Here is a 22,918-nt window from a genome sequence, read left to right as displayed (position 1 = left end):
ATTATGTCCCTAATTTACAAGTCAAAAAAATTGAGAACCTTTCATAATGTTGCCAAACAAAGACTCAACAAACTTACCTGAGACTCCCTGTCTGCCAATCTGTCCCTGCATATCTGTCCCCAACTCTGCTGTCTGTGTGCCATCTGTTGCCTGCTCTGCCTAATGACATCATTGTGAAACATTTCCATTAGCATTTCACTTCTTTCTTATGAACATTTTATCAACTAGTCTTTGAGATATTAGGATACTAGAGTTCTTACTATGCGTTTTGGTGTACTGACAAATACTCTGATGTCCGTCTTCTTACTTTTTTCTGCCATTTTTCTACCTGGCTGGCTGGCTGGCTGGCCTAGCTGCACACACACACATTTACACAACACATGCTGCAACCTTTTGTAATTTAAATAGTTTGTTTCATATTGGCTGGCTTCCAACAATAGCTGAATTTGTAAAGCTAGCAAGCACCAATTCCGTTTCTGTGTGTTTGCTATAATCTTTGCTACCTGGTTAAATAAAGGTGAAATAAAATAAAATAAAAAAAGTTCACTAGCGACAATTTATCTTTTGCAACGAGACCATTATATATATTCAAGACAATGGTAGAAGAGAGTGTAGTTCTGTTCTGTTCAGTTTGGACTTCAGTTTATTGCTAACCTTATCACAGGGACGTCGAAGCACTACAGCTGCATGCTGATCTTGGAATAAGCTGACGATAGCAAAGATTCCATCTTTGACGACGCCACGTAAATGGAATAGGTACTAGCTAGCTTGATAGTTAATGTTTGCTTTAGTTTGCGCGCTAGCTCTGCAAATTCCCCTAGTGTATGAACCCTGCCAACATAAAAATAAATAAATAACATTGCTATGGACCTGCTATGGATTGACTGAATTGACCTCACGTCAGTTACGTACATGTCCCTTTCGGACAGTAGATACGAACTCTCTATTACCTTGCCAGCTAAAGAACTGGCAGTGGATCAAACCATTGTGAGGCAAAGGGCGGGGGGGGTCGCAATCTTTTGAAATTTAAATGCGCTATTAAGTGTCTATAATCAGCACAAGTGCTTTCATTGCGTATTATTAATATTATTGAAATTACATAGTTATGTTTACAGTGATATATTGGGGGGGGGACAAATCATATTTTTCCCAAGATGGGGGGGTCGTGTGTCCCCCGTCCCCCCTGGGATTTCCGCCTATGGGCCCCTTACAGCATGTTGCATAACATTATCATTCCTACCAAGGCTGGGCATATCATAAACCCCAATTCAATTGTTGTACAAAATGGGCACGTAAATAGCCTACTAATAATGAGTTAAAACTCAACAGGATTCAACCTGTCTCTAATTATTCTCTGAGGAACTCGTTCTGGTCTCTCCACAGTAGATATGCTACCATTTTATCAGTTAAACCACCTAAAGTGTCCGTTTAGAATTCATCTTTAATCTAAGTTGATATTTTTTAATTCACTGAGCAACAGGCTTAAAATTGTTCTAGGTTTAAAGTGAAACTAAATTTATATTAGAGGAAGGATTTAATTTAACTAGATTTCATTTAAAACTAGGTTTAAAATTTGGTGCAACAAGATTAATAGATACACCTTGATTTAACTTAGTTTAAGAGTTAATGCATGTTGGTGCAACCCAAAGGTACTTAGTGTCAAGTAAAGTGTTACCCGTTTTTCAAGCTTTGCATCCCATATGCAACAATAATTGTCATTACAGAAATGTTTATGGAAGTACGTCATACTAACACTTTGCAAAATAATGTTTTAAATGTAAAATAAACACAAGTCATATATATATTGTTTGCATATTGTATTGTTGTAAGTGTTACATTGTAGATAAACAACAAAAACACAGACGTACTGAAAATTGATCAAGGCTTTATTTATTAGAATGTCTTGCTTTGTTTGCTTTCTAACTTTTCAAAAGTTTCTCTTCAGATTTATAGCTCATTCCTACCTACAGTAGGCACATATAGACCTATAGATTATGCCAGTAGCTGAAAAAATCTGAAAAAAGTATCATTGTATTTTATTTTCTCAATGCCCTGGGTGGAAATAAGGAATATTGACTTTGTGACTCATAACTTCAACCCAGAAGGTGTCTAAACAATGTATTTATCTTAGGCAGCCGTTTGGCTGCAGATACAAGGCCGGGATTCAATCGAATCAGCGGTAGATCTGCGTTATATCTCGCTTGACATTTAAAGGTCATTTCCAATTGAGGTGACATATGCAGCAAAATATGCAGCGATGACCGTGAATGTGTTATACTCTCTATGAGCGCAGGAACATTGCCTTTAACGTGCATAACCGATGAAATGTGATCAGACTGAATATAGGCCTTGAAGATGTAACAGAGACACTGCTAGCTAGTTTAGCCTACTCAAACACCCTGCTCAAACAGAGGGATGCTATGTTAGCTAGCTGGGTATGACTATCCAACACACCACTGGAACTCTTTCAAGTCAAGGTAAGATTTAGATTTTACTAATTTATTGGATGTAACTGCTAAACTGCTTACTGACTGTGCACTGTAACGTTACTGCATGATTGTAGCGGGTTTACTAACACATTAGTTATATTAGCTATGTTGACTATGACATTACTTTAGCTAATATGGTGACACCGATGTAGGCAGTGTGTAGCGTTTATATGGTTTGGCTTGGAAAGGTTCTCGCCTGGTCTTCTACAGCTGATGTGTTGTGCATTGAAGTCCACAAGCAAAGGGAAAAGGTGAGAGGAGGAGAGCGCATAGATGCGAGAAGGAATACAACGTGGCTGCTATGAAAGTCAACTGTGTTTACGCGATTCACCTCTTATTATATTGCTGAGTCTGGAGCCCTGGATGCTTTTTTTGACTGAAGAGAGGCACTCCTCTGCCTTTTTTCTTTGAATAGATAGATTTTTAATAGCCTGGATGTTTTTAAAGCTGTCATAATCTGTCATGGTATTGGGGTGCAGTAGATCCCTGCTGCTACGAATGTAAAAACATTTCCCTGCATCATTGTCCTTATTCTTCATATTGGCCTTTTTCTTTCTCATACTTTTGTCCATGTTATTGACACGGTGAATATTTTCTCCACAGTGTCAGTAGTTTTCTGATAATGTCATATTGGGGTTGAGAACCTTTACAAACCTGGGTGTCTTGATACCTTTCTTGGCTGCTTCAATATGTTCTTTCTCAAAATGTCCCTCAATGGCACAAGGCAGATTGTTCACAAAAGTATCTTTGTCCCTGACTCAAACTCCCCAAATTTGCCCATGCCGCGGTAATCCGGCACCCACACCAAAATATATGGTGCCAGTTGTGCGGCTGTTCATACAGTCTACCACAAAACGAACAACTTCATCAGTAAACTTTGTCATTTTCTCCTCTTCTGTTCCTTTATCTGTGTTGATGAATGCGTTATAATCAGGGCAGGGCTCTATAAAGTTCAATGCATCGGACTCTGTTACATTCAGGACAAAGTCAGATTTGTAACTGTGGGCATCATGATGTCGGTGAAAAGAGCATGGATTGCATAGCCTGAACTCATTCATTTCCCTTTTGAATGATCAAGTTTGGTTGATGAAACATCATCCCATATTTCAATAGGTGCTGTATTTAAAAAAAGCACCATTAACGTTTTTCTTATGTACAGGATATTTTGACATTCAGGGTCTATCTTAAGCTCTCCCAGAGCCCATTGTTTCACATGATATTTAGTCCAGTCACTGATCTCATCTGGCAGTTCAAGATGACAAGCAGGCATTTCTTCCTCTTCAATCTAAGAAAAAATATTGTCTGGTGACTAAAATCAATGTTAGGTGTTAAATTCCTTGGTATTTTCTTTTTCAATTGGTACTGATCTGAAAATAACATGATGACAGCCTCTGTTGAGGGATACATACCTCTGATGCACTCTATTTGGTCATGTTGAAATTCCTTCACTTCTGATCATTGAGTGTCTTTACCTAGTTGTCAAACTGATTGAAATGAGATGTGCTGAAGAACAGAGATATTGCAGAGTTAGTTTCTTTATAATTCACTTTTTATACAGTCGCAGCACAGCTGCAGGAACACTATTGCTTTCATAGGTATTACTTTACATAAATGTTGCTCTTAATAACATTACTTTACACTGGATAACAGTATAAACATGTTGTTACATATTAATTATTAATTCAATAATTAATTAAAAGTGTTTGTTATTACATTCTTAGAAAAAAAAGTGCTCTCTGGAACCTAAAAGGGTTCTTCCCCTGTCCATAGGAGAACCCTTTGAAGAACCTTTTTAGTTCCAGGTCAGACCCTTTCCACAGAGGGCTCTATAATGGGACCTAAAAGGGTTCTTTATGGAACCAAAAAGGGTTCTCCTATGGGGACAGCCGAAGAACCCCTTTGGAACCCTATTTTCTAAGAGTGTACTGGAACACAGACTGATCTTTACCTTATTCCACATTATGATTTCAAATCAAATGTTATTTGTCACATGCACCGAACACAACATGTGTAGACATGATCGTGAAATGCTTACTTACGAGCCCTTAACCAACAGTGCAGAGTTAAACAAACAAACAAAAAGTTGCTAAATAAACTAAAGGAAAAATAGTAACACAATAAAATAACAAAAACGATGCTATATACAAGAGGTACCGGTACGGAGTCACTGTGCAGGGGTACGGGTTAGTCGAGGTAATATGTACATGTAGGTAGGGGTAAAGTGACTTATGCATAGATAATAAACAGAGTAGCAGCAGCGTATGTGAAGAGTGTGAAGGAATGTGAATGTATGTGTGTGTGTGTGTCGTAAATATTTGTGTGTGTGTGTGTGTTAGACTATCAGTGTAGTATGTGAGAGTGTGTGATTAGAGTCCAGTGAGTGTACATCGAGATTGTGCAAGACTCAGTACAAAACATAAGAATAAATAATAATAAAATAAAGGGGTCAATGTAAATATTCAGGGTAGCAATTTTATTAACTGTTCAGCAGTATTATGACTTGGGGGTAGAAGCTGTTAAGGAGCCTTTTGGTCCCAGACTTGGCGATTCAGTACCGCTTCCATGTGGTAGCAGAGAAAACAGTCTATGACTTGGGTGGCTGGAGTCTTTGACCTCTGGCGGATGTGTTGTTGCCTACCTTCACCACCTGGGGGCGACCCATCAGGATGTCCAGGATCCAGTTGCAGTATGTGTTCAGTCCCAGAGTCCTTAGCTAAGTGATGATCTTGGAGGGCACTATGGTGTTGAACGCTGAACTGTAGTTAATGAACAGCATTCTCATGTAGGTGTTCCTTTTGTCCAGTGGGAAAGGAATAGTGCAAAAGAGATTGTGTCATTTGTGGATCTGTTGGGGCGGTATGCGAATTGGAGTGGGTCCAGGGTTCCTTGGATGATGGTGTTGATGTGAGCCATGGCCAGCTTTTCAAACCATTTCATGGCTACAGATGTGATTGCTACGGGGTGGGAGTCATTTAGGCCTCGAAGCGAGCATAGAAGGCATTTAGCTCATCTGGTAAGCTCGTGTCACTGGGCAGCTCGCGGATGGGTTTCCCTTTGTAATCCATAATAGTTTGCAAGCCCCGCCACATCCGACGAGCATCATTGTCATCCTGTATTTTGACGCTTTGCCTGTTTGATGTTTGGAGCTGAGGGCGTAGCAGGATTTCTGTGTCCCGCCCAGATTAGTATTCTGCTTCTTGAAAGTGGCAGCTCTAGCCTTTAGCTCAATGCGGATGTTGCCTGTAATCCATGGCTTCTGGTTGGGATATGTACGTACGGTCACTGTGGGGACGTCGTCATCGATGCACTTATTAATGAAGCTGATGATTGATGTGGTATTCTCCTCAATGTCATCGGATTAATCCCAGAACATATTCCAGTCCGTGCTAGCGAAACAGTCCTGTAGCTTAGCATCCGTTTCATTGGACCAATTCCATATTGAGTGCGTCACTGGTACTTCCTGTTTGACTTTTTGCTTGTAAGCAGGAATCAGGAGGATAGAGTTATGGTCAGATTTGCCAAATTGAGGGTGAGGGAGAGCTTTGTACGCATCTCTGTGGAGCGCCGCCTCTGGATGAGCATTTTCTTGTTTGCTTATGGCCTTATACAGCTCATTGAGTGCCAGCATCGGTTTGTGGTGGTAAATAGACAGCTACAAATATATATATGAAAACTCTCTGTAGACCAAAATAGTTTGGTCTACAGTTTATCATGAAGTACTCTAATTCAGGCCAGCAAAACATTGAGACTTCCTTAATCTTACATGCTTACTAGACCGGGCACTAGCGTGCGCCCGAGTGCGCCATCGCGCGCATGTTGATTTTGTCCATCCACACTTGACGCGATCAGGACGCACAGGGTGAAATATCAAAACGAACTCTGAACCGCCTATATTAATTTGGGGACAGGTCGAAAAGCATGTAATATTCATGGCCATTTAGCTAGCTAGTTGTTGCTAGCTAATTTGTCCTGTGATATAAACATTGGGTTGTTATTTTACCTGAAATGCACAAGGTCCTCTACTCCGTCAATTAATCCACATATTCTTGTAATCTCTCCTCCTTCAGTCTTCTTTTTTGTCTTCTTCTTCGGACTTTATATTATGGTTGGCAACCAACTTTAAGGTGCATTACCACCACCAACTGGACTGTGGACCTCTGTTTAGCTTTCAATCACCCACATGAGGAGATTGGAGGCGGGACTTGCAGAGAGTCAAGTGTCAAAAATAGTTATATTTTAGAGCTTCGCTATGTAGACGCTCGCAGTTTGAATTAAGTGATTGAATAACATGTATGCTTTGCTTTATCTTGGCCAGGTTGTAGTTGTAAATGGGGACAGGTCTTGCTTACCTGGTTAAATAAAGGTGAAAAAAAATGGGTACATTTATTTTGCAACGCTCGCGCAGGCAGCGTGGGCGGTGTGGTCAGCATGTTAGCGATCACACACCAGCTGTTGTTGACAAAGAGTCTTGCCGATGCACAGAAAACCCAGCTAACTGTACAATGTATGATCCAGCAACAACTCTTGAAACATAGGATATTACAGTTTTTAATGTCCCGTTGATAGGATAGTCTCGAACAGAGCTCATCCAGTTTACTCTAGCTTTGAACCTTGATCTTTGAACTTTATCAACCTTTAAATTAAATAAAGGATTATTTCAATGTCATTATCTTTTCAGAGTTTGTACACTTAACATTTTCCAATATTAAATTGAAATAGTAGGTTCAAAGTCAAACTAATAATCTGTCATATAATCTGATGATATAGTATTTATCTCCTTGAAGAAAAACACATACCTATCAAGAAAATATTGCAGACTTTAGTAGCAAGCGTTCACGGTTGCATGAATAATTCACTTGACTGTCATCTAGAATCAATTAAATAGGTATTACCAAACGACTTATATAGGAGAGATACGGAAGAAAACTTAAGAGACAGATCACAATCGAAGGGCGGTGTCGTTTGCGATGATGATGACCATATTGTTATTTGGAGGACCTATGGAAGGTGTGTGTTTGTTCACATCTAGGCCCCTATTTAATCAAATCCGGTTTATACACTTAATATTTGGCAAGCATGTTAAACATTGTTGTTCAATGTGAGCAAAGCATTCAACTCTTAACTGCCTAGATGTTACAGGTTATAAAGTGGTTCTACAAAAGGACTACAATAATCCCATTCAATTTTACCCAATTTCATCATATAATCTACTATTGCCATGTAATTTAAAATGTATTGAAAACACAAAGTACAAGTGCAGATATGTTATTGTCCAATTGTATTTATTCCACAGTACAGACAATAATACATTTAGCTCTCACCCAGGAAGGGTAAAATGACCTGTGTGTGTGTGTGTGTGTGTGTGTGTGTGTGTGAGTGAGTGAGTGAGTGAGAGAGAGAGAGGAGAGAGAGATGGAACAGTGAGGGAACTACAGTGCCTTCAGAAAGTATTCACACCCTTTGACTTTTTCCACATTTTGTTGTGTTACAACCTGAATTTAAAATTGATTAAATTGAGATGTTTTGGCGCTGGCCTGCACACAATACCCCATAATATCAAAGTGGAATGATGTTTTTCATTTTTTTTTTTACAAATTCATAAAAAATTTAAAGCTGAAATGTCTTGAGTCAATAAGTATTTAAAACCTTTGTTATGGCAAGCCTAAATAAGTTCAGGAGTAAACATTTGCTTAACAAGTCACCCTGTGTGCAATAATAGTCTTTAACATGATTGTTGAATGACTACCTCATCTCTGTACCTCACACATTCAATTATCTGTAAAGTCAAGCAGTGAATTTAAAACACAGGTTCAACCACAAAGACCAGGGAGGTTTTCCAATGTCTCTCAAAGAAAGGCACCTATTGGTAGATGGGAGAAAAATAAACCGACATTGAACATTCCTTTGAGCATGGTGAAGTTATTAACTATACTTTGATTATTAACTATGTATTGATACACCCAGTCACTACAACGATACAGGTGTCCTTCCTAACTCAGTTGCCGGAGAGAAAGGAAACCGCTCAGGGAGCCAATGGTGACTTTCAAAAAGTTAGAGTTTAACGGCTATGATAGGAGACAACTGAGGATGAATCAACAACATTGTAGTTACTCCACAATACTTACCTAATTGACAGAGTGAAAAGAAGGAAGCCTGTACAGAATAAGGCACTAAAGTAATAGTGCAAAAAATGTAGCAAAGCAATTCACTTTTTGTCCTGAATACAAAGTGTTATATTTAGGGAAAATCCAATACAACACATTACTGAGTACCACTCTCCATATTTTTAAGCATAGTGGTGGCTGCATCATGTTATGGTTATGCTTGTAATCATTAAGGACTGGGGAGTTTTTCAGGATAAAAAAATGTATGGAATGGAGCTGAGCACCGGCAAAATCCTAGAGGAAAACCTGGTTCATTCAGCTTTCCAACAGACCGGGGAAATTAATTCACCTTTTAGTAAGACAATAACCTAAAACACAAGGCCAAATCTACACTCGAGTTGCTTACCAAGAAGACAGTGAATGTTCCTGAGCGGCTGAGTTACAGTTGGACTTAAAGCTACTTGAAAATCTTATGGTAAGACCTGAAAATGGTGGTCGAGCAACGATCAACAACCAATTTGACAGTGCTTAAAGAATAATGGGCAAATGTTGCACAATCCAGGTGTGTAAATCTCTTAGAGCACAGGTGTCAAACTCATTCCACGGGGGGCCGAGTGTCTGCGGGTTTTCGCTCCTCCCTTATACTTGATTGATGAATTAACATCACTAATTAGTTAGGAACTCCCCACACCTGGTTGTCTAGGGCTTTATTGAAAGGAAAAACCAAAAACCTGCAGACACTAGGCCCTCCGTGGAATGAGTTTGACACCCCTGTGACTTAGAGACTTAACCAGCATGACTGTAATCACTGCCAAAGATGATTGACTCAGGGGGTTGAATACTTATGTAATTTAGATATATTAGTGTTTTCTTTCACTTTCACAGAGTATTTTGTGTAGATCGTTGACAAAAAAAAAGACATTTAAATCAATTTTAATACCACTTTGTAACACAACATTTTGAAAAAGTCAAAAGGAACTGTTCATACATATCTAAACATTGTAGCCACTCCTTGTTTTGAAAACTAAACTTGGTATCAAAACTACCCAAAGAAGCAATTCTGATGTTGGTGGTGTTTTGAATAAGAGTGCCACATCAATTACATAAGTATACTTCCTACAGACTTCTTTAATAATGCCTATTTGAAATCCAGACCTGCTACAAAATACAAAGGGAAATGGGTGAGATTGTAAGAGGTACAGAACACTATTTAATTTATGTACATGCCTTCAAATTCAAATATTAATTCTATGATTATGCACTTATGTCAAATAAACTGCATATACTCAAAATGTACTTAAATTATTGCCACCTCGAACAATATATGTTACCATATATATATATATATATATATATATATATATATATATATATATACACACATACCACACACACACAGTGCATTTGGAAAGTATTCAGACCCCTTGACTTTTTTCACATTTTGTTACGTTACAGCCAAAAATTGATAGAATTTAATTGAAAAAATCCTCAATCTACACACAATACCTCATAATGAGAAAGCGAAAACAGGTTTTTAGAATTTTTTGCAAATTTATGAAAAATAACAAACATAAATACCTTTGCTATGAGACTAGAAATTGAGCTCAGGTGCATCCTGTTTCCATTGATCACCCTTGATGTTTCAACAACTTGATTGGAGACCAACTGTGGTAAATTTAATTGATTGGACATTATTTTGAAAGGCACACACCTGTTTATATAAGGTCCCACAGTTGAAAGTGCATGTCAGAGCAAAAACTAAGGCATGAGGTCAAACTAATTGTCCGAGACAGGATTGGGTCAAAGGGAAGGGTACCAAACAGTTTCTGCAGCATTGAAGGTCCCCAAGAACAAAGAGGCCTCCATCATTCTTAAATGGAAGAAGTTTGGAAGCACCAAGACTCTTCCTTGAGCTGGCTGCCCAGGCAAACTGAGCAATCGGGGAGAAGGGCGTTGGTCAGGGAGGTGACCAAGAACCCGATGGTCACTCTGACAGAGCTCCAGAGTTCCTCCGTGGAGATGGGAGAACCTTCCAGAAGGACAACCATCTCTGCAGCACTCCACAAATCAGGCCTTTATGTTAGAGTGGCCAGGCGGAAGCCACTCCTCAGTAAAAGGCACAAGACAGCCCGCTTGGAATTTGCCAAAAGGTACCTAAAGACTCTCAGACCATGAGAAACAAGATTCTCTGGTCTGATTAAACCAAGATTGAACTCTTTGGCTTGAATGCGGCAGGGTAGCCTAGTGGTTAGAGCGTTGGACTAGTAACCGAAAGGTTGCAAGTTCAAATCCCTGAGCTGACAAGGTACAAATCTGTCGTTCTGTCCCTGAACAAGGCAGTTAACCCACTGTTCCTAGGTCGTCATTGAAAATAAGAATTTGTTCTTAACTGACACGCCTAGTTAAATAAAGGTTAAAAAATAAAATTTAAAAAAGAGACACGTCTGGAGGAAACCAGGCACCGCTCATTACCTGGTCAATACCATCCCTAAGGTTAATTAAGCATGGTGGTGGCAGCATGATGCTGTGGGGATGTTTTTCAGCGGCATGGACTGGGAGGCTAGTCAGGATCGAGGGAAAGATGAACGGAGCAAAGTACAGAGAGATCTTTGATTAAAACCTACTCCAGAGCGCTCAGGACCTCAGACAACACAGCCAAGTCAACGCAGGAGTGGCTTTGGGACAAGTCTCTGATGTCCTTGAGTGGCCCAGACTTGAACCCGATCAAACATCTCTGGAGAGATCTGAAAATAGCTGTGCAGTGACACGCCCCATCCAACCTGACAGAGCTTAAGAGGATCTCCAGAGAAGAATGGGAGAAACTCCCCAAATACAGGTGTGCGAAGCTTCATACCCAATGAAGACTCGAGCTCTTATCGCTCTCAAAGGTGCTTCAACAAAGTACTGAGTAAAGGGTCTGAATACTTTTGTACATTTTATATTTCAGTTTTTTTTTTTTAATGTTAATACATTTGCAACAATTTCTATTGTGTGTAGATTGATTTTAGATCATTTTTAGAACAAGGCTGTAACGTAACAAAATATGGAAAAAGTACTTCCCGAATGCGCTGTATATGTATATTTACAGTGCTATGATAATCATAACTGCATTGTACTAATACAAAACATTCCCAATCTGTTCATGGAAATAATCAAGTAAAGCTTGTATACATTTTATATTACTAATGCTTGAGTAAATGACATACATTTTATGTATACTGTATGTAGCTAAATATATTGGTCCCACTTTACAGTATATGAACAAAATGTTCAGAAATCTATGTATTTACATGGCAGCTACATAAGCAGGTACAGTGTTAATTACACCGTGGGTACACATTGCCAGCCTGAAATGCATTCTGTTTGTGCAATACACTCGTTGCCACATCCATGACAAGGAGTGGAACGTTAGCACAGAACCGACTGAACACATTGTTATATAGTTCTCGTTATACCTGTTTATACTCCTAGTCGGTATTAGATAGAACGTCGCGGCCCCGTCCGCCTAGGGGGAAAACAATCCAACCATCACCTTGGTTACGCCATTGGCTCACAGCAAAAACGTAACCTTTTTCAAACACAATTTTGTCTTTGTCTACTTGTTTTAGTCAATTACAAAACTACATTTAAGAAAAGTACAGCATGCCTAAAGATTACTTTTCAACATTGAATTCTCCCAAGTATTTTCACAACTTAGAAAAGTGTAATATTGTAGGGCTTCCCTCATGCCCCTTTTAATAACAGCACTAACAGCCAGACGAGTAGTGTGCTAGCTAGCTATATACCGACTGGAACATTAAGCTAGCCAAGACCAACAACACAAACAAACGGACAATACAGCTATAAGTAGTGAGTTGAGTTACAAACGGACTATACTAAATGTCTTACCTGTGATTAAATGTTTTCCGTTTGTTTATGTTGTTGGTCTTGGCTAGCTTAATGTTCCGGTCGGTAGCTAGCTAGCACTTAGTCATCGCCTCCTAGCACCGTCATGAAAAGGCGCGTGAGGGAAGCCTTACAATATTACGTATTTCTGAGTAGAAAATGCTCGGGAGCAGGCGATGTTGAAAAGCAATCTATAGGCATGTTGTACTTTTCTCAAATGTAGTTTTGTAATTGACTTAAACAAGCAGACAACAAGAATGTAATACTATTTAATACCGACTGTGACTTATCCATGGCGTTGTTGAATACTTGTTTCTGATTGGCTTGAAGGGCATTCTAGAGCGTGCATTATTTCCCTATAACACAGGGTATATCAGCACGGTAGAATTCAATGGCTATAGTTAATTCTTACATGCTCTATGTTTGAGCTGCTTTTCAAAGCAAAAGTCGAATTAAAAACATCATTGGCATTGTTGAATTACATTTTCATAATAGCAAGCTAGCACTGATGGTTTGATCTAGGGTTTGGTTAGCTAAACTAGCAAGTCTGTTTGTTTACCAAGGCAACTGTTGTAGCTATCTAGTAAACAAATGAACACATTCTCAGTGGCAAATGTGTTCCAATTATAGCCATGGTATAAAAAGGATAATCAACTCGGGCCTCTATGCGTTCTCTGGAAATATCTTCAATATTTTCCATAGAACGCATAGCCCTTTGTTGATTATTTATCCTTTACATATCTACAAGGCATTGAACTATAATAACTCTTCAGTCACACACGTGGCCCCATAAAGTAGAAAACATGTTCTGTACTGAGTGTAAAACTGGCATCTAATAGTACAGTACATGCAAGACTGCTACTAAAGTGGCAATAATTCTAATATTCTCCGAATACATTTACATTTCAAGACATACTATAAGGGTTAGTGGTTAACATAATTGATATATAACTACTGTATACAATATTGATGGCTAACCCAGTCTGAATTATTTTAAACACCACATATTACAGGTAAAATAAAAGGTTCATTGACATATTCACAATCAAACATTTCTTCATTCTGAAGGGGGAAAAAATCTGCCTTCACAGAAGATAGGAAGCAATACAGTATTTTGTCAAGGCTTTGTAAAATGGTCCGGTTTGAAAAATAGTTTTGTTTTCACTATAAAATAATTTAACCTTTAACAGTTAACCTTTGTAAAGGGACAGCAGAAGTGTGAAGGGGTGGGAGAGTGGATGTTGTTAATGTTGTCTATACTCGTGCATGTTCGATAGATTGTCTCTGTCTGTGGCTTGTTGTGGTTATGCTACCCTGCGACTGAAACAATAATATTGGCAAAGAAAATACACACCTTCCACTGACTGTTGGTTCTCATCATAAACAAAACGCTACATATTCAAATATTGTTCACCTGAAAGATCCATAATAGAAATTAAACTCATGTTGCGTAAATAAATACCTCTCAACCATTATATTCCTACATATACAATATCATTTTTACAGTATCTACACAGACAGACAGACAGACATATCCATGGATCATTGTAAAGTCTGGGCTCTCCAAGCCTGTAGCAAGAGGACATTCAGCTCATCATCACCAGACCACAGGCCAGAGGGAAAACAGTATGGCTGTATCCAATACCTTCCCTAGTGCCTTTCAGATAGTCACCTACAGCTCTAGTCTACATCCTTTATTAAAATCGTAGTTCACTGAAAGATCAAAGTTTGTACGACTTGGTCAAACCTCAAAAGTGACATTATGCAGCTGGATCTACACAACCAATGGTGTGGGACAGAGACCTGACGTTACAACCTCTTTTTAATAGGTCTGATCAATGTCTGACAACAAAAAAAAAAGTTGATTTTGAAGTGAACTATTGCTTTAACTAACAATCATCACCTATGCTACTGCGCTTGAGTGGTGTCATAACAGGTTGCACTAAATACAAGTTGGCAATAGTAGCATATCCCTAGAATCAAAACAATATGCTAGAGCTTAAAAGCTCTCAAGTTATAAGTAAAAGTCCAACCATAACCACATCCTATACAGCTAGCCATTATGTCCCTTAGATGTGGACAATATATTGGATTCAAAAAGATCTACAAATCAGATGTAATCTGATTGACATTGTTAAAATACAGTATAGAACACGTGCCTTTTCAGCTAAAGCCACGCCGTCATGCTCTCAATGGCAAGCCCCGACTCTTCTCACAATACAAAGAAACGGTGGGATACAGCCTGGTACATTAGCTTCCCACAACCAACAACTGTTTCGTTTTTTGGCACGTTATTTTACATTATTCCGTAATCCTGACATTGAATAAATGTACACGAGTGTGCATACTACTGCAGCACATATACCCTGCAATAATGAATCGTTTTTATGTCATGCACTACAAAAAGGTAACAATATGTAGCGACATGAGACGGTAACACGATTCTCCAACATAAACTAGTGCAAAAAACAACAGCGAGGTTGAACAGGTTGAGATACTACAGCCGCTAGAGAGAGAGAGATTGTTGGCTTTGGGTGATTAGTAATGGGGATATAATTGAATACAATGATAATACCTTAACCACACAGTAGGTGCCAGGTATTAGATAACAGGTAGTATGAGAGTTAGGTGTTCATCTACAATTCTCTGTACAGGTTGCCATAGCTTTAGTGAAAGCATTAGTAACCCTTTATTTTATAGTCCGATACCAGCTGGTATTTGCTAAGTAATAACATTGTATATTCTCTGGTACTTCAGATAATGAATCACAATTGGAAACAACTTGGTATCAGATGGTGGTTATTATTAGGTAAAAACCAGGTAAAAAAGAAAACAGGATAGGGAAACTGTGAAATAAAGTGGAATCAACGCATATCTTCCTGCCTCTGAGGAGGTCTGGCCATCCTGTCTGCTCTCAGAACATTATACAACACTTCTTCCTGTGACCTCATCGCCTGTTCTCGTCTGTTTGTTAGGAATCAGGAAAAGTCCCGCTTCTGTCCTTTGAATAGTGAGGGTTCGCTGAAAAGCTTAAATCACTGTGAAAAGCCTAGATCACTTTCAGTATTCCAGACCGAAATGTAGTAATGTCCAATGAATAGCATTCATCACATCCCTCAAGGAGGAAAGAGCTCTGAGCATCATAGGGAAGTCCACTGGAGTGTCACTGAATGGTGTGTAATGACAGAGGTTGATAGCTAAGAGGCGCCGCAGGATGAACTGAATGAATACCAACAGCATCATGCTTTTGGAAAACAGAGAAAGACACTGCTCCCCCACTGGTGTCTCAGAGGTATTGCAAGCAGATGGTCTGGTAAAGGGATTGCTGCTGTGTTCTGTTTGTTCAGCGTTTAAAAAGTGTCACTAATGTCTACTGTTATGACAAGCCTTGTCTAGCTCAGTCCTGGGATCCTTCAGAGTCTGACTTTATAAATGTGTCATTGGGGTTTAAGGCCTGGGATGGCCCACAGGCCATACTGAAAGACGTGGTACAGTACAGTAGCTACTCTGTTACGGAGTGAAAAGGACTGGAGCTGAGCTAAGGTCAACGGTAGAAATCGCTGTGTAGTACCACAATGATAAAAGTAGAGAAATGGCCCAGGAATAGACTAGAGGAAATTGTCCATCACATCCATAACCTTTCCCCTCCCTCCCTTTTGTCTTGCATCTCTCTCTGTCTCTCTTTCCTTCCAACCCTCTTCCTCTTGCTTCTCCTCTTCCCTCTCTCTTTCAATAGGGTAGTGGTGCTTCTCTTGGCAGTGTGAGGGGACTCGTTTCTTATTGCCAGACAGCGGTGTTAGAGGGAAGGAAGGAAGGAGGTGTATCTCAGCGGATAGAGGGATAAAAACAGATGAAGTTGTTGACTTGTTGCCATGGTTACAGACTGACCCCCCCCCCTGACCTCCAGATCACCATTTGAGTCTTATTTTTGTGGCTCCAATGTCCGGGCCTGTCCTGAGCTGGGGTGTTTGTATGTGTGTGAATTCCCATTGTCCTCTAGGTAGAGAGAGTACATTCAACCATTACTCAGACAAGGGTAGGCACTCCAGGCCCTCAGGGGGTGACGATTAAGGCTTACGATCGTTTGTTTTTAATTTTAATTTATTTTATTTTCCAGTTATTTTCTTTTAGTGGCCAAGGTAGGTTATATAAAAGTCTTGACTGTGAGACTCTAATGCTACAGTAGAAATGTCATTTGATTCTTTACAGCAAAGTCAGAGCACCTCCCATCTTTCTGGCTTTACTTTTCACTCAAACAATCTCTTCTCTCTCTATTCCTTTCATATCCATTTCCCAATAGACCCTGCTTCTTCCTCTTGCTCACCCTCTTTGCCCTTTTCCTTCCCTCTCCTTTCACCTACTCCCTCTCACTTTCCGCCCCTCAGTAAACCTTATCCTTCTTTCATCCCATCCTTTCCTTTCTCTAACTCTCTCTTAAACATACTTCTTCCATATTTCTCTCAGGGCCAGTCCAAAGATCATAGTGCTCCAGGTAGAGTCAGGCAGGTTCCCCTCCCCCCTGTAGCCCAGTCTGGTGAGTCCTATTTTGGGCTGAGTAATCCTCCTGACCCCTCCTTGGTGCTCCCGGTGCGGCCCCAACACCCAGCTGCTATACTCATACTCCTCTGGGTCCCCGCTCCTGCTCTCTCCCTCTCCACCTCGCATTGGCTCAGCGTGCGTTCCGTGCGCCCTGGTTGGCCAGGGGAGCTAGAGCCCGCCCCCCCAGTTGAGTTGATGGAGCGCAGGATGTGGTTGCGCTTGCGGAGGTAGTCCCCCCCGGCAGCGCCCAGTCCGAAGCTTCCCTTACGGAGAACAATACGGGCGCTGGCGGTCTTGGCAGGACGAGACCTCTGACTGTACTCCAGCTGGGACAGATGGGACGCATAGCCGTCTGGGATGAACTGACAAAGAGGAGGGAGAGATCGAGAAAGAGGAAAAAGAGAGGGGGTAGGAATGGAGACGAGATCAGCTCATCCCCTCATCTACTAAACTATCCATCTATAGGAACACATTTGCGCATTCTATCTATTTATGAGTTGAAGTTGGAAGTTAAGCATTTCAACACTTTAATTGATAACTTTTTGTTGGCTACAGTGCACTTTCTACCAGCTAGTTTGGTACCTGACACTGGCTGGACATCTTCTTGGTGGGCCGTCCCACTATGTAGATGTGTGATGGGGGCAGGCCTAAGGAGGAGTACACTGTGATATCCTTAGTAGAGCCGTACGCGGCAAATATCTTCATATGGGCCTGCACACACATACACAGAGGAATGGACTGTTAGAAATAGTATTGTTGTTACACTATATATATATATATATATATATATATATATATATATATATATATATATATATATATATATATATATATATATATATACACAAAAGTATGCAGACACCCCTCAGTGACTCAACGTGGCACCGTCATAGGATGGCACCTTTCCAACATGTCAGTTTGTCAAATTTATGCCCTGCTGCACCGGTCAACTAAGTGCTGTTATTGTGAAGTGAAAACGTCCAGGAGCAACAATGGCTCAGCCGCGAAGTGGTAGGTCACAGCTTGAACAAATCGTCTGCGTAGCGCGTACAAATCGTCTGTCCTCGGTTGCAACACTCATTACCGAGATCTGAACTGCCAAGCCTAAGATCACCATGCGCAATGCCAAGCTTCGGCTGGAGTGGTGTAAAGCTCGCCGCCATTGGACTCTAGAGCAGTGAAACACGTTCTCTGGAGTGATGAATCACACTTCACCATCTGGAAGTCCGACAGACGGATCTGGGTTTGGCAGATGCCAGGAGAACACTACCTGCCCCAATGCATAGTGCCAATTGTAAAGTTTGGTGGAGGAGGAATAATGGTCTGGGGCTGTTTTTCATGGTTCAGGCTCCTTAGTTCCAGTGAAGGGAAATCTTAACGCTACAGCATACAATGACATTCTAGACGATTCTGTGCTTCCAACTTTGGGGCAACAGTTTGGGAATGCCCCATGCATGAAGCGAGGTCCATCCAGAAATGGTTTGTCGAGATCGGTGTGGAAGAACTTGATTGGCCTGCACAGAGCCCTGACTTCAACCCCATCGAACACCTTTGGGATGAATTTTGAACGCCGACTGCAAGCCAGGCCTAAGTGCCCAACATCAATGCCCGACCTCACTAATGCTCTTGTGGCTGAATAGAAGCAAGTTCCGCAGAAATGTTCCAACATCTAGTGGAAAACCTTCCCAGAACAGTGGAGGCTGTTATAGCATAAAAGGAGGATCCAACTCCATATTAATGCCCCTGATTTTAGAATGAAATGTTCGACGAGCTATGTAGTGTATTTTGACTGTAGAAATTTAACTTAAAAACCCTAAGTCCCCTTACCCCAACCCACCCCAAACAACACACTTACCCTACCACAACCCAAGCCATACCCTAACCCCTACACCCTCATCTCTACCCCCCCCTTACCTCACAGATGAGGGACTTGAGGAAGTTGGCCTTGTGTCTGAGGGGGTCGTGGACCAGGCCGTCACAGAAGGACACTATTCCATGAGGGAAGTTATGTTGAGACAGCCAGGCCACCACACGCTGCTTCTGCATGTCTGGACGACCCGTCACATACACTATCAGATAGCCCAGGTCCTGCCAGTGTCTGAAGGGAGAGAGAGAGAGTAAGAACAGGCTGTGGGTGAACAGGTGACACACCAAAGAGTCTGGTGTATTATCTATTAAGTTATTCATTTGCTGATTCACAACTTGTATGCCACATTAGCTAGTGTTACTCCTGTTCAGGAATATAACAGTACATCAAATACAAATCAAGATAGAATAAGACCCATCGTGTTCCTACCTGACCACATCCACAGCTCCAGCCCTGACCTTGGGGTCGCTGCCCATGATGGACACGCTGGCAGCAAACGAGCCGTCGATACTGAACACTACAAAGTCTGTTCCCCGCGGCAACACCGTCAGGTAGCTGTCCGCAAATGTATGGTCACCCCTGAGAGAGGGAGGAGAAACGGGGGGAGGGGAGGGAGAATGTGTGGCAAAGGGGAACACAATTCAACGCTTGTTCTCCTCCTCAAAAACACCCTGAAAACAAGCTAATCAGATATTTAAAAGGGTTTCAACCCATAACCTACCTGACGACCAGTTTGACAGGATAAACTCCAATGCCCAGCCTTTTGCTCTCTGGGATGACATAAGAGATGCGTCCGCTGCTATTGGTCAGCTCGGTGTCAAAGTACACCCACTCTCCTGAGGGGGGCTGGGTCATGATGTGGATGTCAATCTGGGAGACAACAAGAGGCGGTTACAGATAACAGTATCAGAACACGTCGGTATATTATATAAAATAATGACTGACTTGCCCATGTGTTTCATTGACAAACTATACATTATGCTCAAATATTGAGTTGCATGCAAGTATTTCTCAGTTGCAGAACTGAAGTTTGTTCCACAAGACAAGTTGGCGTCAATGAGTATGGCTTTACCTTCTCTCCAGTGAGGGTGACCATGTCCAGAGGGCCATACATGAAGCGTCCCATCACCAGCTGTGTTCCGTCCTCAGAGAACACAGCATCGTTCACGCGGTGGTTGGCCGTCACGTTCTACACACACACACAGACGTTTACTGCGGTCAGTACTTCTGCAACTTGCCGACAGAAAGCCTAAAAAAAGGGGGTTAGGAAGTGGTCTGTCCTCACCCTGATCTTGACGTGGGTCCTCTTGCGGATCCACTTCTCTCTGGGTTTAGAGGGCTTGAACTCGGTCACCTCTTTACCGTCCAGCTCCAGAACACTCGAGTTCTCATGCCTCATCACCTGGAGGAACAGACAGGAATGATTACATGGGCATTCATATAGCATTCACCAGCCCAATAGGAGGCTATGCCTTTATATTTGGCTACTAATATTCATATGCTCTTACCTCTCGGAGTAGGAAGGAGGCATTGTGAGTGTACTTCCAATATGATTTGTGGAAGAGGTCTATGAACATTCATAAGCATTCACATGGCATTCATAAGCAGTCATACCTGTCTGAGTAGGAAGGAGACGACGTCAGTGGACTCCCAGTACGACGCATGGAAGAGGTAAGGCAGGGCTACAGTGGGGAAGGCTGTGAGGGCATCAGGACAATACAGGGCAAAGTCCATCCGCTTACTGCCCCACCACCGAGATGCAACTGAAGAGAGGGAGCAGAGAGAGAGAGAGACAGAAAGAGAGAGAGAAGTCTGACACATAATCACAGTAGGGAAAAGACGACAGGGTTGTAAAAGACGTCGATGTGTATTTCTGGTCAATGACAGTCCCAGACAAAAAGGGTTCCACAGTAGAGGGAAGTGTGCTCATCCAGAGATTTACAGTCCAGGGGAGAGGCTCTATAGTACAGACGGAAAGTCACAGGTCCACACTGGAGTAGAATGGAGTTTCAGGGGCAGATTGAACTGGAGCAGAGGGACAGTTTTGATTTGAGGAGGGACATACACAAGGTCAGTGATTCCCAAATGGTGGTCCCTCTTTTCTATCCCGGCTAAAGACTGGGTCCTTGATTGAGGACATTGGCATAACTCCTGTTTGGGAAGCACTGCAGTACATATAGGGTACAATCTGTAGAGGAGAAGAAAAGGGAGAGAAGCTGTAGTACTGCAGTGGTTCAGCTGTAGCTTGAAGGAGACCAACGACAAGGCACAAAGATGGGAGTAGTCCGGGGGGGGGGGGGGGGGGGTCACACAGGATTCAAACCACAGTACCCAGACTACCTTGCTCTACGTTCATCAGCGTGTCTGGCGACGGGGGGTCAGAGTTCGTGTCGGTGATGTCAGACGGCAAGTCTGAGGTGACATCAGAGGCAGTGACGTCAGCGGTGACGTCATCGTCACCCTGGTCTGAGTCGGTGCGTCCGAGAGAGAGGAAGGGTCGGATCTTCTTCCTGGCCCGCGGAGAGGGGCTTCTCGAGGGGAGTTTAGGAAGCGCTAGCTGGGAAAGGAGACCCAGCTTCTTAGACGGGCTGCTTTGGCATTTAGTAGCTACGGAGGAATCAAGGGTTGAAGAACGACAAAACAGTGTGTGAAAAATGTCAGAGAATGTATGTTGTCATCTCCCTGAGCCACAGACACTGCTGTTAAATGCAAAAAAGTATAAGTATAAAGTCCAGTACTGACTGTTGGCGATGTTAGAGGCGGTGTATGAGTCGGCCATGCCTGACACCTGGCTGGCGATGCTGGCCTCGCTGGACCTACGGAGGCCCCTGGGGTGGGGGGGTCCGGTCAGCGGGGAGGACGGGTACTGGCTGTCCACAAACACACCACAGTGGGAGTGGAGTACGTCAGCTATGGAAGGAGGGAGACACGGGAGAGAAAGTGTGTGTGTGACAGAGAGAGCGAGAGGGAGGAGGGAGAGAGAAGTGGATTGATCAAACAATCAATTTAATTGTATTTGTATAAAACTTTTTTACAAATACAAATGAAATGCAGAGAGAGAGAAAGTGAGACAGACAGACAGACAAACAGAGAGCGGACAGGGCAGCAGACAGACAGACAGAGACAGAGAAAGGGTACACACTGTCGTTGAGCTGTGCGGCCTGTTGGGGCCAGTTGAGTACAGGGACGGGGATGGAAGTCTCACTGACGCCCCCCTCCTGGTAACGCAGGGGTACTGACAGGGGTACTGACTCCAACAGGAGCTGGGGGTTACTCTGCATCGTCTCCACTGGGGGGCGAACAGGGGAGGGAGAGAGATGGGAAGGGGGGGGGGGGTGGAGAGGGGGGAGGAACATGTGGGGGAGAGAGATAGGAAGGGAGGAGGCAGGAGAGACACGGGGGGAGACAGAGAGGCAGAAATAAACGGACGTAACTACAGAACAGACATGGACTAACTGACATACAACAGTACAGCACGTTATAACTGCTAAGTTGGACAGACGTAACCCATAGTACATTATACCTGATAATACCTGCACAGGTATCGCACTATGAGAGCCGATGGACATGTGGACAAAGCACACAGCGAATTGAGTGCTTCCTTTTGGAGGAGAGATATCCCAGAGACATAAAGGAATAGTTTGTGGGCGTGCATGTGTATCTAGCCTCACCCAGCAGAGCCGAGTGCCCGTCCCCCAGAGGGAAGCGTTGGTAACGGGGGACACAGAATGGGGGCAGCTGGTGAAACCTCTTCTCTAGGAGGGGCTCCAGGCGGGAGGCAGAGGGGTCCGCAGGATGAAACAGGTTATACACCTGCTGACAAGCTGGACGCAACGCTGAGACTGGAGAGCGAGAGAGAGAGAGAGAAAGAGGACAAGAGATGAAAAGAGAACACGGTTATTTACATATAGGAACAGCTATCGGAGTTCCTTCCAAAGCTCACATATTGAAAACCATTGGACCAAACTATGGAGGATACTATGAACAACTTCCATCAAAGATTCTGGTCTCGAGGGTCCAGAAGTGACACAGGC

The 22,918-nt window shown here is 42.2% G+C and overlaps 1 protein-coding gene across 7 annotated transcripts in view; it reads right to left on the bottom strand.

Moving 5' to 3' along the window:
• Positions 1 to 9,510: 9,510 nt before the first annotated feature.
• LOC129818749 (membrane-associated phosphatidylinositol transfer protein 2-like) overlaps positions 9,511 to 22,918 on the bottom strand; it is a 67,517-nt gene continuing 54,109 nt past the window's right edge. For 2 of the 7 annotated variants that reach the window (XM_055874945.1, XM_055874947.1), the window contains exons 16-27: positions 22,556 to 22,726; positions 22,027 to 22,173; positions 21,627 to 21,794; positions 21,225 to 21,491; positions 20,499 to 20,647; positions 20,170 to 20,286; positions 19,957 to 20,073; positions 19,606 to 19,754; positions 19,314 to 19,463; positions 18,932 to 19,115; positions 17,600 to 17,728; positions 9,511 to 17,379 (exon numbers count right to left, since the gene is read on the bottom strand). In XM_055874945.1, the coding sequence (XP_055730920.1) occupies positions 17,020 to 17,379; positions 17,600 to 17,728; positions 18,932 to 19,115; positions 19,314 to 19,463; positions 19,606 to 19,754; positions 19,957 to 20,073; positions 20,170 to 20,286; positions 20,499 to 20,647; positions 21,225 to 21,491; positions 21,627 to 21,794; positions 22,027 to 22,173; positions 22,556 to 22,726 (2,108 nt within the window). In that variant the 3' untranslated portion in view covers positions 9,511 to 17,019. The remainder of the gene's footprint in view (positions 17,380 to 17,599; positions 17,729 to 18,931; positions 19,116 to 19,313; positions 19,464 to 19,605; positions 19,755 to 19,956; positions 20,074 to 20,169; positions 20,287 to 20,498; positions 20,648 to 21,224; positions 21,492 to 21,626; positions 21,795 to 22,026; positions 22,174 to 22,555; positions 22,727 to 22,918) is intronic. The other 5 variants (XM_055874949.1, XM_055874948.1, XM_055874950.1 and 2 more) reach the window with 5 other exon arrangements.

The sequence above is a fragment of the Salvelinus fontinalis genome, chromosome 21, assembly GCF_029448725.1.
Source record: "Salvelinus fontinalis isolate EN_2023a chromosome 21, ASM2944872v1, whole genome shotgun sequence".
NCBI classification, from domain to species: Eukaryota; Metazoa; Chordata; class Actinopteri; order Salmoniformes; family Salmonidae; genus Salvelinus; species Salvelinus fontinalis.
The sequence above is the reverse complement of the archived record's forward strand: the minus strand, read 5'-3'. Positions and strand labels throughout refer to the sequence as shown.